The sequence below is a fragment of the Panthera pardus genome, unplaced genomic scaffold, assembly GCF_024362965.1.
Source record: "Panthera pardus isolate Hobbes unplaced genomic scaffold, ASM2436296v1 HiC_scaffold_13, whole genome shotgun sequence".
Classification (NCBI taxonomy): domain Eukaryota; kingdom Metazoa; phylum Chordata; class Mammalia; order Carnivora; family Felidae; genus Panthera; species Panthera pardus.
In genome coordinates, this window is record NW_026526688.1 from 170,858,876 (window position 1) to 170,872,263 (window position 13,388).

The following is a 13,388-nucleotide window of genomic DNA, read 5'->3' on the forward strand; positions in this document are numbered from 1 at the left end:
TACCTCTTTCACCCCATTTTATTCTATGTATTTTTTAATAATTTATTGTCACATTAGCTAACATACAATGTATACAGTGTAGTCTTGGCTTCAGGAGTAGATTCCTGTGATTCATCACTTACATACAACATCCATGTTTCTGTAGCATAGTGGTTATCACATTCGCCTCACAATATCCAGTGCTCATCCCAACAAGTACCCTCCTCAATGCCCATCTCCCATTTTCCCCAGCCCCCCAACCCCCCACCCTCATCAACCCTCAGTTTGTTTTCTATATTTAAGAGTCTCTTATGGTTTGCCTCCCTCTCTGTAACTTATTTTTCCTTCCCTTCCCCCATGGTCTTTTGTTAAGTTTCTCAAATTCCACATTTGTTATGAGAAAACATATGATATCTGTCTTTTGCTGACTGGCTTGTTTCACTTAGCATAATACCCTCCAGTTCCATCCACGTTGTTGCAAATGGCAAGGTTTCATTCTTTTTCATCACCAAGTAGTATTCCATTGTACATATATGCCACATCTTCTTTATCCATTCATCAGTTAATGGACATCTCGGCTCTTTCCATAATTTGGCTATTTTCAAAAAAATTTTTTTAATGTTTATTTATTTTTGAGAGAGAGACAGACAGAGTGTGAGCAGGGGAGGGGCAGAGAGAGAGGAAGACACAGAATCCAAAGCAGGCTCCAGGCTCCGAGCTGGCAGCACAGAACCCGATGTGGGGCTCAAACTCACAAACCTGGAGATCATGACCTGAGCCAAAGTCAGACGCTTACCCAACTGAGCCACCCAGGTGCCCCCATACTTTGGCTATTGTTGAAAGTGCTGCTATAAACTTTGGGGCACATGTGCCCCTACGAATCAGCCCTCCTGTATTCTTTGGGTAAATTCCTAGCAGTGCTATTGCTTCATCCCATTTTAAAATAATTCCCAGTTATTAGCAAGGAACAATTTCATGTATTCTTCAATGTTTCTCACATTTTTCAATGTTAAAATGTTTTTCAAACTAATTCATGATTTTTCCCTTCCACCTAGTATCCAAGTCTTTTCAATTCATCCCCACTAAACTTATCAGTCATATTTCTACCCTTGGCACTAGGTCAACAGCTTCTTATTTGCTTTGGCTATTACTTCCTCAGAGGAAACCCTCCTTTTTCCAGGTTTGCCAAAGACGACTTCTTGGCTTATCCTCTTGCCTCTTCAGCAAAGCTTTCAGAACATTGCTAATACCTAGGAAACTTTTTAAAAAAAAAAATTTTTTTTTAAGTTTATTTGAGAGAAAGAGTGCATGTGAGAGCAGGGAAGGGGCAGAGAGAGAGGGAGAGAGAGAATCCCAAGCAGGCTCCACACTGTCAGCACAGAGCCCGATGCGGGGCTCCATCCCATGAACTGTGAGATCAAGACCTGAACCAAAATCGAGAGTTGGATGCTTAATGGACTGAGCCACCCAGGTGCCCCCAGGAAACTTTTTACTTTCTCCCTTTTCATCTCTTGTGGTTCCCTTTGAGCTCCTCTCCCAACCCTGAGTTCATTTTTACCTATGGTTTATTTTTTTCTGCATTCCCACTTCAAAATGACCCAGAATAAGGCCAGAGTTTCTCAGTTGGGAGCTCTAACTCTCTTCACTGCTATGTCTATTATAGCAGCTATCTTCCCCCCTCTTTTCCTACGTCTACTAATTCTTCTTATTTGATTATTTCCCAGTTAACATAGAAAGTTTCTCAGCTCACTATTCTCCACTTGAATTGGTTATTCTGTTTTACTCTCACTGCGAGGACATTTTCCATAGCGAGTCAAAAATTCCACGGGGTGCAGTGTAAACCCAGTTCCAGACTGTCCGGTATCGTGGAATGTGCTAACTAATCTGAATTTGAATCCCAGCTTCTCTATTTACTAGGTACGTGACCTTAAGCAACTTGTGAGATTTCTCAGAGTCTTGTTCCCCTCCCCCACTGTGAAACAGAGATAACAAAAGAACACTATCCTCAAAAAGTTATTGTGAATATTAAGTGATAGTGATGGGTGCCACCTAGAATAGTGACTGGGACATACTTGTGCACAATAAATATGAGTTTCTTTCCCTCCATTTTTTTTTCTCACTTTTGATCCTGACCTTGCTAGAAACAGAAAGCAAGTATTCACTATCTGCTGAATGTTGGTGAAATGTCTTCCTTATCTAATATTCTAGTTAACCTCATTCAACTAGGGCTTTCAATAGGAACAGATTACAGTAAGAATGCATTTCAGTCAATGCACGGCCATACACTCTGGTTTAAAAAGTGGCTCAGAGTGCCAGCCTCAGAGTCAGAGCTGCTGTGTTTGAATCTGGGCTCTGACACTAGTCACATGGCCCTGGGACACTTCTACACCTCTGGGCCTCAGATTCTGTACTTGTAAAATGTAGAAGTAAGTATCCGTGGTTTTGCTTTCTGCAGTTTCAGTTACTGGAGGTCAACCACAGTCCTGGAAGCCGATAATCCTTTTTCTGCCGAATCAGCAGAAGATCACTAGGAACTCAAGGCTACATCATAGTGCCTGCGTCACTCACTTGGCTTTATCTCATCATGGAGGTAGGCATTTTGTCATCTTACATCATCACAAGAAGGGTAAGTAGAGTACAGTAAGACATTTTGAAAAAGAAACCACATTCACATAACTTTCATTTCAGAATATTGTTATGACTGCTCTATTTTATTATTGTTGTTATTAATATCTTACTGTGCCTGATTTATAAACTGAACTTTATCATAGGGGCATGTGTACAGGGAAAAATGTAGTATACATAGGGTTCAGTGATATCTATGGTTTCAGGCATCCACTGGGGGTCTTGCAACAAATCCCCACAGATAAGGGGAGACTACTGTAACTAACTCACTGAGTTCTTGTGAGGATTTAGTGAAATAAAGCAAAGTGCTTAGCTCAGTGCCTTATATATGAGTGCTCAATAAATGGTAATGTTAATATTTTATAATTTCTTAAAGAAGTAAAGTATTTCTAGAATTAATACTTAATCTGAAGTATTAGTATCAGAAAACATACATACTAGGGATTATAGAAGTCTTGAGTTTGAAATAGTGTGATTATAATTTAATTAGGATCATTTTAAAGCACAGTCTATAGAGTCTGGCTGATCTAAATTTGAATTCTAGCTCTGCTACTAACTAGAGCTTGTGTGACCTTATAAAAATGAATTAATCTTTCTGAGTCTCAGTATTTTCATCTATAAAATGCTGATAAATTTTAATGTCTATATCTTGAGCACTGGTATATACCAGAAGAGCATACCGGCCAACATGTGTTCTGATTACCTACATCATTCCTATTATTAAATATTTTTAGGGTACCTGGGTAGCTCAGTCAGCTGAGCGTCCGACTTTGGCTCAGGTCATGATCTCATGCTTTGTGAGTCGGAGCCCCACATAGGGCTCACTACTACGGTCAGCCTGTCAGTACAGAGCCTGCTTCAGACCCTCTCCCCACTCTTTCCCCCTCTCCCGCTTGTGCTCTTTCAAAAATAAATAAATATTAATAAATAAATAATTTTAATATACCCCCTTGCCCATATCACAAAGGATTGCTATAAGTATTCAGTGAAACAATGAATGTAAAGTACTTTACACATTGTAAGTGCTCTATGCATGGTAGCTATTCATTAATAAGATATATTTGATATGTCATTTTAGTGATTTTAAATAATTTTATTTTTGACATTTATCAACAAATTTCAATAATTTATAAATGAAAATTTTTTAAAGTACCTTCATGCTCGTTTAATATAAACTCCACTGGATTACTAACACCCAGTCCTGAGCAGCGAGGAAGCAGCAGAATCACTTTAACTTTCTGCAATCTGTGATCCTTTGATTCAATGTTCAGAAATGCCTCATGAAGTATTTCAATATCTTGGAGGGAAAAAAAACAGAACAATTAGTGCAAAAATATTCATTAAAAATCTTAATACAGTTTGTAATTAGATCTATTTATCATTGTTCATTTTTTTTACTGTTTATTTATTTTGAAGGACAGAGCAAGCAGGAAAGGGGCAGAAAGACGGGGGGAAAGAGGATCCGAAGCGGGCTTGGTGCCAACAGCAGAGAGTCAGATGCAGGGCTCAGACTCACCAACCACGAGATCATGACCTGAGCCGAAGCTGAAGTCAAACACTCAAATGACTGAGCCACCCAGACGCCCCTATCATTTTTCATTTTTAAATCCTCAGCCTCACAAAAAGTCATCTCATATAGTCAGAAAAGAGAGCTATTCTTCTCTGATAACTTATCAGAGTTAACACATGAATTCTTTCTCCTTCACTTGAGAGAACAATTTTGAAATTTAAATATCTCCTACATAAAATATAATTTTTCATTCTGAATTTCAGATCACTTTTTTTTTTTTTGAGAGAGAGAGAGAGGGCACAAGTGAGCGAGGGGCGGGGGGGTGGGCAGAGAGAGAGAATCCCATCAGGGGCAGAGAAAGAGAGGGAGAGAGAGAGAGGGAAAGAGAGCGATAGAGAAGCAGGGCTTACCCAAAGCAGGGCTCATATACGCCCGAAGCAGGGCTTGAGCTCACCCAAAACAGAGCTCAAACCATGAGATCATGACCTGAGCCAAAATCAGATGCTTAACCGACTGAGCCACCTAGGTGCCCTGAACTTCAGAATCTTTTAAAATACCATGACATAGTGGAGGGAAATGGGCTTTGGGGGCAGAGACACCCAAGGATGACTCCCAACTTCGGTATTTACTAGCTGCGTGACTTAATCTGAGCCCCCATTTTCTTACTTATAAAATGGGATAACAATGCCTGCCTCATCTAATTGTGGTGAAGACTGAAATAAAGCAGTTTAGTATGGTGCCTAGCACATAGTAAATGCTCAGTGTTGGTTATTTCCCTTTCCCATTGTAATCTCCTTTTATATTCCATCTTCCTCAGAGAAAAAATGGGTATCAGTAGCATTTATGAGGCAGTCTAATATTCCTTAAGGACTTTAGTTTAGTTGGAAGGAAGTCTGTCCTCACTGAGTATAATAATCTGTGCCCCTATCTTCAGGCCACCCCTCCACTTCTGCAATGACTCCCAGTCCCCTCACCTGCTGAGGAGTCATCACTAAAATTTTTCCCCCACCCCCTTTCTCTTGTCTGATCACCCTGTTCATCTTCCTATTCTGTCTGTTTTGAAACTGTTTTTTTTTTTTTTTTAATCAGTGGGCCTTTTTTTTTTCTTTCTATTTTAAAATTTCGATTGGAAAAGTTCAAACATACAAAAACACACATAAAAACATAATAAATTCTCAAGTACCCATCATGGACATTCAACAGTGAACCATTCATGCCCAATCCTGTTTCATCTACATCTGTACCCACTTCCACCCCAACCCATATTATTTTAAATCTATAAATATTTCACCACATAGCTCTAAAAGAACTCCTTTAAAAATATAACCACACAAATTAAAAAAAATAAGAATTCCTTATCATCATTAAAAAATAATGGAATCCAATCATGGCTCAAATTTCCCCATAGTCTCACACATGACAAAAGTTTTTTACAATTTGTTTGAATCAGGATTTTAATAAAGTACATACATTGTAATTAGTTGATAAGCCTTATTTTAAATTTCTTCTTATTGATAGGTTCCCTTTCCATTTTTTCTTACAACTTATTCCCTAATGAAACATGGTTATTTGTACTACGGACAGCTTTTCTACAGTCTGGATTTTGCTAATTGCTTCCCTAGAGTGTACTCTAACATGTTCCTGTGTTCTGTGCTTCTTATAACTTACTAGTTGTATCTTTAGAAGCTTAATTAGATTCTGGCTTTTTTTTTTCTTTTTCTTTCCTTTTTTTTGGGGGGGGGGGTTGTGGAGAGAGTGGAGAGGGGAGCAAAACTACTTCACAAGTGATGTCATATTTATCCACTAAGTTATCTTTCTGGTACCAGCAAAGAGGTTGCAAAATAGACCTATTTTAATTCTGTCACCTATTTTAATTCTGTCATACCTTTTTCATATTAGCTAGAATACTTCTAAAAGAAGAAACTTCCTTCCTCCACTGCTTGGTTACTTAGAGGTTCCTATTCTCTCTTGGTAACTAGGTAAAAATTCAGAGGGTAACTGGAAGTGAAATGCTGGGTCATTGGTATGTACATATTCAATTTTAGTGATTAATGCTAGCTTTCTAGAGTGATTGCACAAGTTTACAGTCCCACCAGCTGTGTTTGAGCCTTCCCAATGCTCTTTACCTTGCCAGTACATGGTACTGCCGATATTTTTCATTTTAATCACTCTGTGGACATGTGGCGGTAAGTTGTGATTTTAATTGCATTTCCCTGATTAGTAATGGGATTGACGACTTTCGCTTTTTTTTTTTTTTTTTTTTTTTTTTGGCATTTGGATATCCTCTTTTGTGAAATGCCTGGTCATGTCTCTTGCACATTTTCCAGTTAGGTTGTCTATTCATTGTTAATTTGTAAGAATTCTTTATACACTGTGGATAAAAACTCTTCACTAGTTTATATGTTCCCTCTCTACAGTTTGCCTTTGCACTCTCTTAATCTTAATGCACAGAAATTTAAAATTTTTCAAAAGTTTACTACAGTCCAATTTATAAATCTTTTCTTTTATGATTAGTGCTTTATGTGTCCTGTTTAAGAAATCTGCCAATCCCAGTCATTAAGTGTTTCTCCTATAATAAATTCTAGGAGACTCTAGATTTGTATTGATGGTGTGAAGTACAGGTCAGTTTCATTTTTTCTACCCCCATTTACTGAAAAAAAAAAAAAAAAATCTCAGTACTCTACAGTGTCATGTGGCTTGAACTGAATCCATGAAGATCAACTTGGAGAGAAAGGTCATCTTTATAACATTGAATTTTTCAGTTCATGAACGTGATTTATTCTTAGATTTGGTTAAGTCTTTGGTCTTTCAGTAATGGTCTATAGTTTTATGAGGAGGTCTTACACATCTTTTATTAGATGTACTTTTAGTACAAAAGATGTACTTTTAGTACTTTTGTACTTTTAGTACAAAAGATGTACTTTTATTAGATGTATAAATGTGTTATGGTTTTTGGTACTATTATAAAAGATACCTGCTTCATTTTCAAATTTTCATTTTTGGTAGGTAGAAATTGAATTTGTATGCTGACTTTGTATCTATGAACCTTACAAAAATCATTTGTGAAATCTATAGTTTAGTTGTAGATTATTTTGGATTTTCCCCATATATAACTATGTAACCTATTAATAAAAAACAGTTTTATTTCTTCCTTTCCAATTTTTATATCTTTTATTTCTTCCTTTCTTTTTTTACCGTATTGCCTATGACTCACAATACAACATTGATTAGGAAGTTTGATGTTTTTGATGTTTTTATAAATAAGACTGTTTTCTTACTTTCACTTTTTGATTATCTATTACTAGTGTATAGAAATAATTGATTTTTTATATTTGTGTCTTTCAATCCATTGATTAGTTCTAATAGTTTTTTCATACAATTTTTTTAAGGATTTTCTATATACAGAGTATGTTTTCTGCTGGTTCTGGATAATTTTGCTTTATGCATTTTGAGATTATGTTATTAAGCACATACTACTTTCATACTCTTTCATTTTCCCGATGAACATGTTATAATTATATTTCTAGTAATGTTTCTTATTTAAATCTACTTTGTCAATAGTTCTTTTGTTGGTATATGTAATGTATATCTTTTTCTGTCCTTCTAACTTTTTTTTATATCCTTATATGTAAAGGGTTTCTCTTATAAACAAAAATATATTTATACATATATATTCTCTTATAAATATATATGTATAAAAATACATATATTTTTAAAGTTTAATCTGTTTTCTATTTGTCTTACCTTTTTTTGTCTTACCTTTTTTATGTTAATTGGTATTCCAACTCCATATTCCATTTTCTTCCCCTTCTTAGCTATTAGTTAAACATTATTTAATTATTTGTGTATTGACTGCCCCAGATATAACATATACCACTGACTTTCTGCTGACTTTAGAAATCTAACTGGTAGCTTCTTTCTGCACTATGAATACATTAATAGTTTTCTGGTTTCAGTTATTTCTGTTAAAAAGTTAAGTTTTTAGTTTTATTGCTTTTCCATTAAAGGTAATATATATTACCACCTGGGCTGCTTTGTCTTTGGTTTTCAGCAGTTATGCCACAGTGTACCTAATATGTTTTCTATATATTTATTCTTACTGGAGTTCATAGGGCTTCTTGAATCTGTGGCTTCATTTCATCTATTTTGAAAAATTCCCAGCCTTGGGGCACTGGGTGGTTCAGGTGGTTAAGTGTCGACTTCAGCTCAGGTCATGACCTCATGGTTCCTGAGTTTGAGCTGTGCATCAGGCTCTGTGCTCACAGAGCTTGCACTCTGCCTCTCTCTCTCAAAAATAAATAAACATTTTTTTAAATTAAAAAAAAAAAAAGAAAAGGAAAAACTCCCAGCCTTAATTTCAAATATCATCTCTTCTTAATTCATTTTCTCCTCTTTGTGTTCCCATCACAGCATATGGAAGATCACTGAATCACTGGGTCCCATGTGTGTTTTATGATCTTTTCCATATTATTAACCCTTTATTTCCCCTTCTTCAGTCTGGATATTTTTGTGGTTTGTCAGTTAGCTTATTCTTTCTTTAGCTCTGCCTAATCTACTGTTAAATCTACTTACTTCTTAATTTCACATGTTGTATTTTCTAGTTCTAGAATTTTCTTTTGACTTAAAAAAAATTACGGTTTCCAGTTGTCTACTGAAATTCTGAAACTTGGCATTTAGTCTCTTCAGCATATGTATCATAGTTATTTTCAAGTCCACATCTGATATCTCTAGTATCTGGACCATTTGTGGGTTTGCTCCTATTGTAGTGTTTTTCTCTTTATATCAGTCATATCTTTTCTTCCTGTTTGTCTTTTTTTTGGTTTGTTTTTTAATGACTGCCAGACATTGTATTTGAAAATAATTAGGAGATAATATGAGACCTAGGATGATGTTATTTTCTTCCAGAGGAAATTAACTTTTGCTTCTGGTAGGCAGCTACATCTGGCACTAACAATCCCAGATCATCTTAATCTGATGTGAATCTGTCAAAAGTTTTGCTTGGTTTTTCAGCCTCACTGAACCTACAATAAAATGTTATCTTTGGTCACAGCATGATCCAATGAAAAAGATTTTGCAAATAAGAAGCCTAAGGGACTTAGCTTCTAATCCTAGATATTAACACTGTCAAGCACTTCTTTGACTGTGCTCTTATATATTAAAGGATGATAATTTGTACCACCTACTTTAACTATTGTTTGAATTTCAAATTATACAGTAGCTAATGCCAAGCAACGTACCAAAGTGCCAATATATTCATTCATTTCAACTATAATTGTTTAACCAATATTAAACAATGAGAAGAGCCTGGTATAATATGAATTAGTGAAGATTTTAAGAGTATAGTATATAAAGAGTTTTTATGTTACAAAAAGTAACAAATTCAAACATTTTTGACATTTCTAAATTTAATATAACATTAATTACCAAACAAATAAATATTTATACATACTTTTACATCCCATTTTTGTAAAAAGGTTCTTCAGGTCAGGATCCTTAGCTTGAGATTTTACTCCACACACAAATATTTTTGAGGTATTATTATTTGTTAATATTGACATATGGGCAACTGTGTACCATGAACCTGTATTGACCATTAAGATATCATCATCCATATTTAATAAAGCCTTTACAGAATGGACAGCGAGACTTCGAGATTTGTCCTATAAGATAACGATATGATTAGAATTTCAAAGGGTTTGACAAGAGGCATGAACTGATTTCTTTTTGCTTAGGTAAAATAAGTACTTGGTAGGAGTGTTGAGATACCTAATCCTTTTGAGTTTAAAACACCTTAATATATGTTAGAATACAAAGTTAACAAAAATAACTGATATAAACAGATTTAAAACAAAGACCTGAACTTTGTTTAGCCTAGTTATCATTTAACTTTTATATAGTACTAAGACAATGCCAAAATCCCCAAAATGTAATTAATAGATTAGTGATATCCTACTACAGCTCCCATTCTTACCCCTTGATGAAAACTCATCAGCTACTTCCATTCTTTCTTCCCCATTACACTATCATTTAAATTGCTGCTAGTTAACAGATATTACAAGATGGTTGACAAGCTTATAAAAGGGGGCTAGACAGATCAGTTTTTGTAGTTGATCTCAGTGCTCAGCAGGGTATCATTGCTGAATAAAGGCCAAGACATTCTACCCAAGAATATGGATGCTGTCAAGGGATAAAACTTAGAAGAACAAGGTAAATCTAAGGCAAAAATTGGAATCTGAGGATTTTTCATTCTATTGAATCTAATTGTTTTTCATTCTGTTGAAACCACATTATTTCTCATATTCTCTCCCTACATTGATAGTCATCATATACCTCTTACAAATCAAGGCTCTAAGGCCATATTAAGGAAATAATGGGAAGGTATTACATATTGCATTTTCAAATTCAGGATGGTACTAGCATCTTCCTCAGAAATGGAAGGTAGAAAAGGTATCATTGCACTTTTTTTTTTTTTTAGTTTATTTATTTATTTTGAGAGAGAATCAGAGATAGTGCAATTGGGAGGTGGGGCAGAGAGAGGAAAAGAGAGATGATCCCAAACAGGCTCCAAGCTGCCAGCACAGAGCCCAATGAGGGGCTTGGCCTCACAAAACTGTGAGATCATGATCTGAGCCAAAACCAAGAGTTGGACACTTAACTGACTGAGCCACCAGGTACCCCTCATTGCATTTTTTTAAATCCTCCCTTGGAAGAGAAAACTACAGCCTTTCAGCTGCCAGCAATACAATTATCCCCGTCTATAGAGTCTGAGAAGGAGAACATGTTCTTCATAACTTTACATGGGACAAAGATGCTAGAGTACAATAGGAACACTGATTGTAGGGGTATTAATTTTATTCCAGGTTGAAAATTAGGCTTTATTAACCTTTTTGATCATCTATAAAAATATAATCAGTTTGTTAGGGTTTTTTTTAAGTGTTTTTTTTTGTTTATTTTGAGAGAGAAAAAGAAAGAGAGTGGGGGAGAGGCAAAAAAGAGAGGGAAAGAGAGATTTCCAAGCAGGCTCTGTAAGCAGAACCCAATAGTGCTTGATCTTACAAACCATGAGATCATGACCTGAGCCGAAATCAAGAGTTCAACACTGAACCCACTGAGCCACCCAGGTGCCCCGTGTTAGGTTTTATTTTTAAGTAGAGAGATTCTTTGAATAAGTAGGATTATTGAGAATCACAATGAAAGTAAATGCTTACCTGAAATATAAGTTTATAATCTTTGAAAAGATCTATATTTAGAAGATTATTTTTAAGATGAGATGGAAAAATTAAGACATCATAGCAATGTTGGTCCACAGCAAAGACTTTATCATCAATATGCAATACAGATTTGACTTTATTATAGCCTCTTTTCTTCAAACTATAATAAACTTCTTCAGGGCTGTAAATATGCAATATTAGGTTGTAATTAAAAATATATTAAAAATGCACTTAACATTACCATCTTCCCCCCCCCCCCCAAAAAAAAGTATCACTGCATTTATTGCATTTAATGGAACTTATAATTTTAGCCAACAATAAGTTAAAAGATAATTAAAGACAGAAAAGTTAACATATTTATGTAATTACCATTTAGGAATTTGGTGGGTTTTTTTTTTAATTTTTATTTAAATTCTAGTTAGTTAACATACAGTGCAATATTGGTTTCAGGAGTAGAATTCAGTGATTCATAATTTACATATAACACCCAGTGCTCATCATAACAAGTGCCCTCCCCCATGCACCTCCCTCGATCAACTCTGTTTGTTCTCTATCATTAAGAGTCTCTTATGGTTTGTTTCCCTCTTTTTTTCTCCCCACTTCCCATGTGTTCATCTTTTGTTTGTTTAAATTCCCCATATGACTGAATTGTATGGTATTTGTCTTTCTCTGACTGACATTTTGCTTAGCACAATACCCTCTAGCTCTATTCATGTCATTGCAAATGGCAAGATCTCATTCTTTTTGATGGCTAAGTTATATTCCATTGTATCTGTATCCATTCATCAATTGATGGGCATTTAGGCTCTGTCCATAGTTTGGCTATTATTGATAATGCTGCTATAAACATCGGGGTGTATGTACCCCTTCAAATCCAATTTTTGTATCCTTTGGGTAAATACCTAGTAGTGTAATTGCTGGATCATAGAGTAGTTCTATTTTTAACTTTTTGGGGAACCTCCATACTGTTTTTCAGAGACACTGTACCAGTTTTCAGGGAATTTGTTGATAGGATCCTGAACTAAATCATGATTTCCCAGTCACTCCCCTAGACATGTCCACCGAGGAGAAAGGTAGTATTTCTTATCACATTATTTAGAAAGGCTAGCAACTTGAAATAAAAATAAAGGATTTGATTAAAACTCTTACCTGATTTTACAAGTATTTATCCAAGCATAAAGTGGCAAAGTGGAGGCCCTTAGTTCCTGGTTCCTAACTGTTTCTGGAAGAATGTGGTAAATTGAAAGGGCATCGTGTTTGATTCGACATCTTGCCAATGCTGCAGCCAATTTTATCTTAAAACTAGAGACAGAAAATCCATTTTTGGTGACTACTGCATTGAAGACGAGACTATCAATTTTCCACTAGAAAAATTCACAAATTAGACTTAGAATTCTAACAACTATTTCTGTAATTCTACTTCAAATTTTCATAGTATAAAATAATATTTAAAATTAGAAATCCGATAATCCTGCTTCCTTTTTTCAGTTTTTGCTGCTTCTGTACAGATATGAATCTCCTCAGATATTTATCTCAATTGCTGATTGAAAGAAATTTTATGTAGTGAAAGAGGTGTGGAATTTAGTCAGACAAATTTGAAGTTAAATTCAGTTTCTGTCACTTACTAGCTGTGTGACCTCAGGTTTATTAATGAATCTCTTTTCTCAGCCTGTTTTCTCATCTGTAGAATGTGGTCACATTACCTTAATGTGGTGATTACCAACCATGTGTGTAAAATACTCAGCACAGTGCCTGGCACATGGCAGATACTCATTATAGCTAGTTATTGTCATAGTTGCCAACAGTGTATTCTTAATAAGATTAAGGAACTGTCATGAATCTGTATCATGTCCTTCCCAGTTCCGATGATCCCAGAACAAAAAACAGAGCAGAGCCCGATGTGGGGCTTGAACTCATGAATCTGAGAAGAAATTAAGAGTCTGCCACTTAACCCAGTGAGCCACCCAGGTGCCCTGAGAGGATCCAAAGCAGGCTCTGCACTGACAGCAGAGAGCCCAATATGGGGCTCAAACTCAGCTCAAACTCACAAAATGTGAGATCAT

General features: G+C 35.6%; 1 protein-coding gene across 3 annotated transcripts in view; it reads right to left on the reverse strand.

Annotated features, from left to right (window-relative positions):
* Nucleotides 1–13,388, reverse strand: part of NSUN7 (NOP2/Sun RNA methyltransferase family member 7) — a 52,129-nt gene that overhangs the window by 16,658 nt on the left and 22,083 nt on the right. For all 3 annotated transcript variants that reach the window (XM_019413547.2, XM_019413556.2, XM_019413569.2), the window contains exons 5-8: nt 12,475–12,627; nt 11,323–11,506; nt 9,564–9,774; nt 3,758–3,901 (exon numbers count right to left, since the gene is read on the reverse strand). In XM_019413547.2, the coding sequence (XP_019269092.1) occupies nt 3,758–3,901; nt 9,564–9,774; nt 11,323–11,506; nt 12,475–12,627 (692 nt within the window). The remainder of the gene's footprint in view (nt 1–3,757; nt 3,902–9,563; nt 9,775–11,322; nt 11,507–12,474; nt 12,628–13,388) is intronic.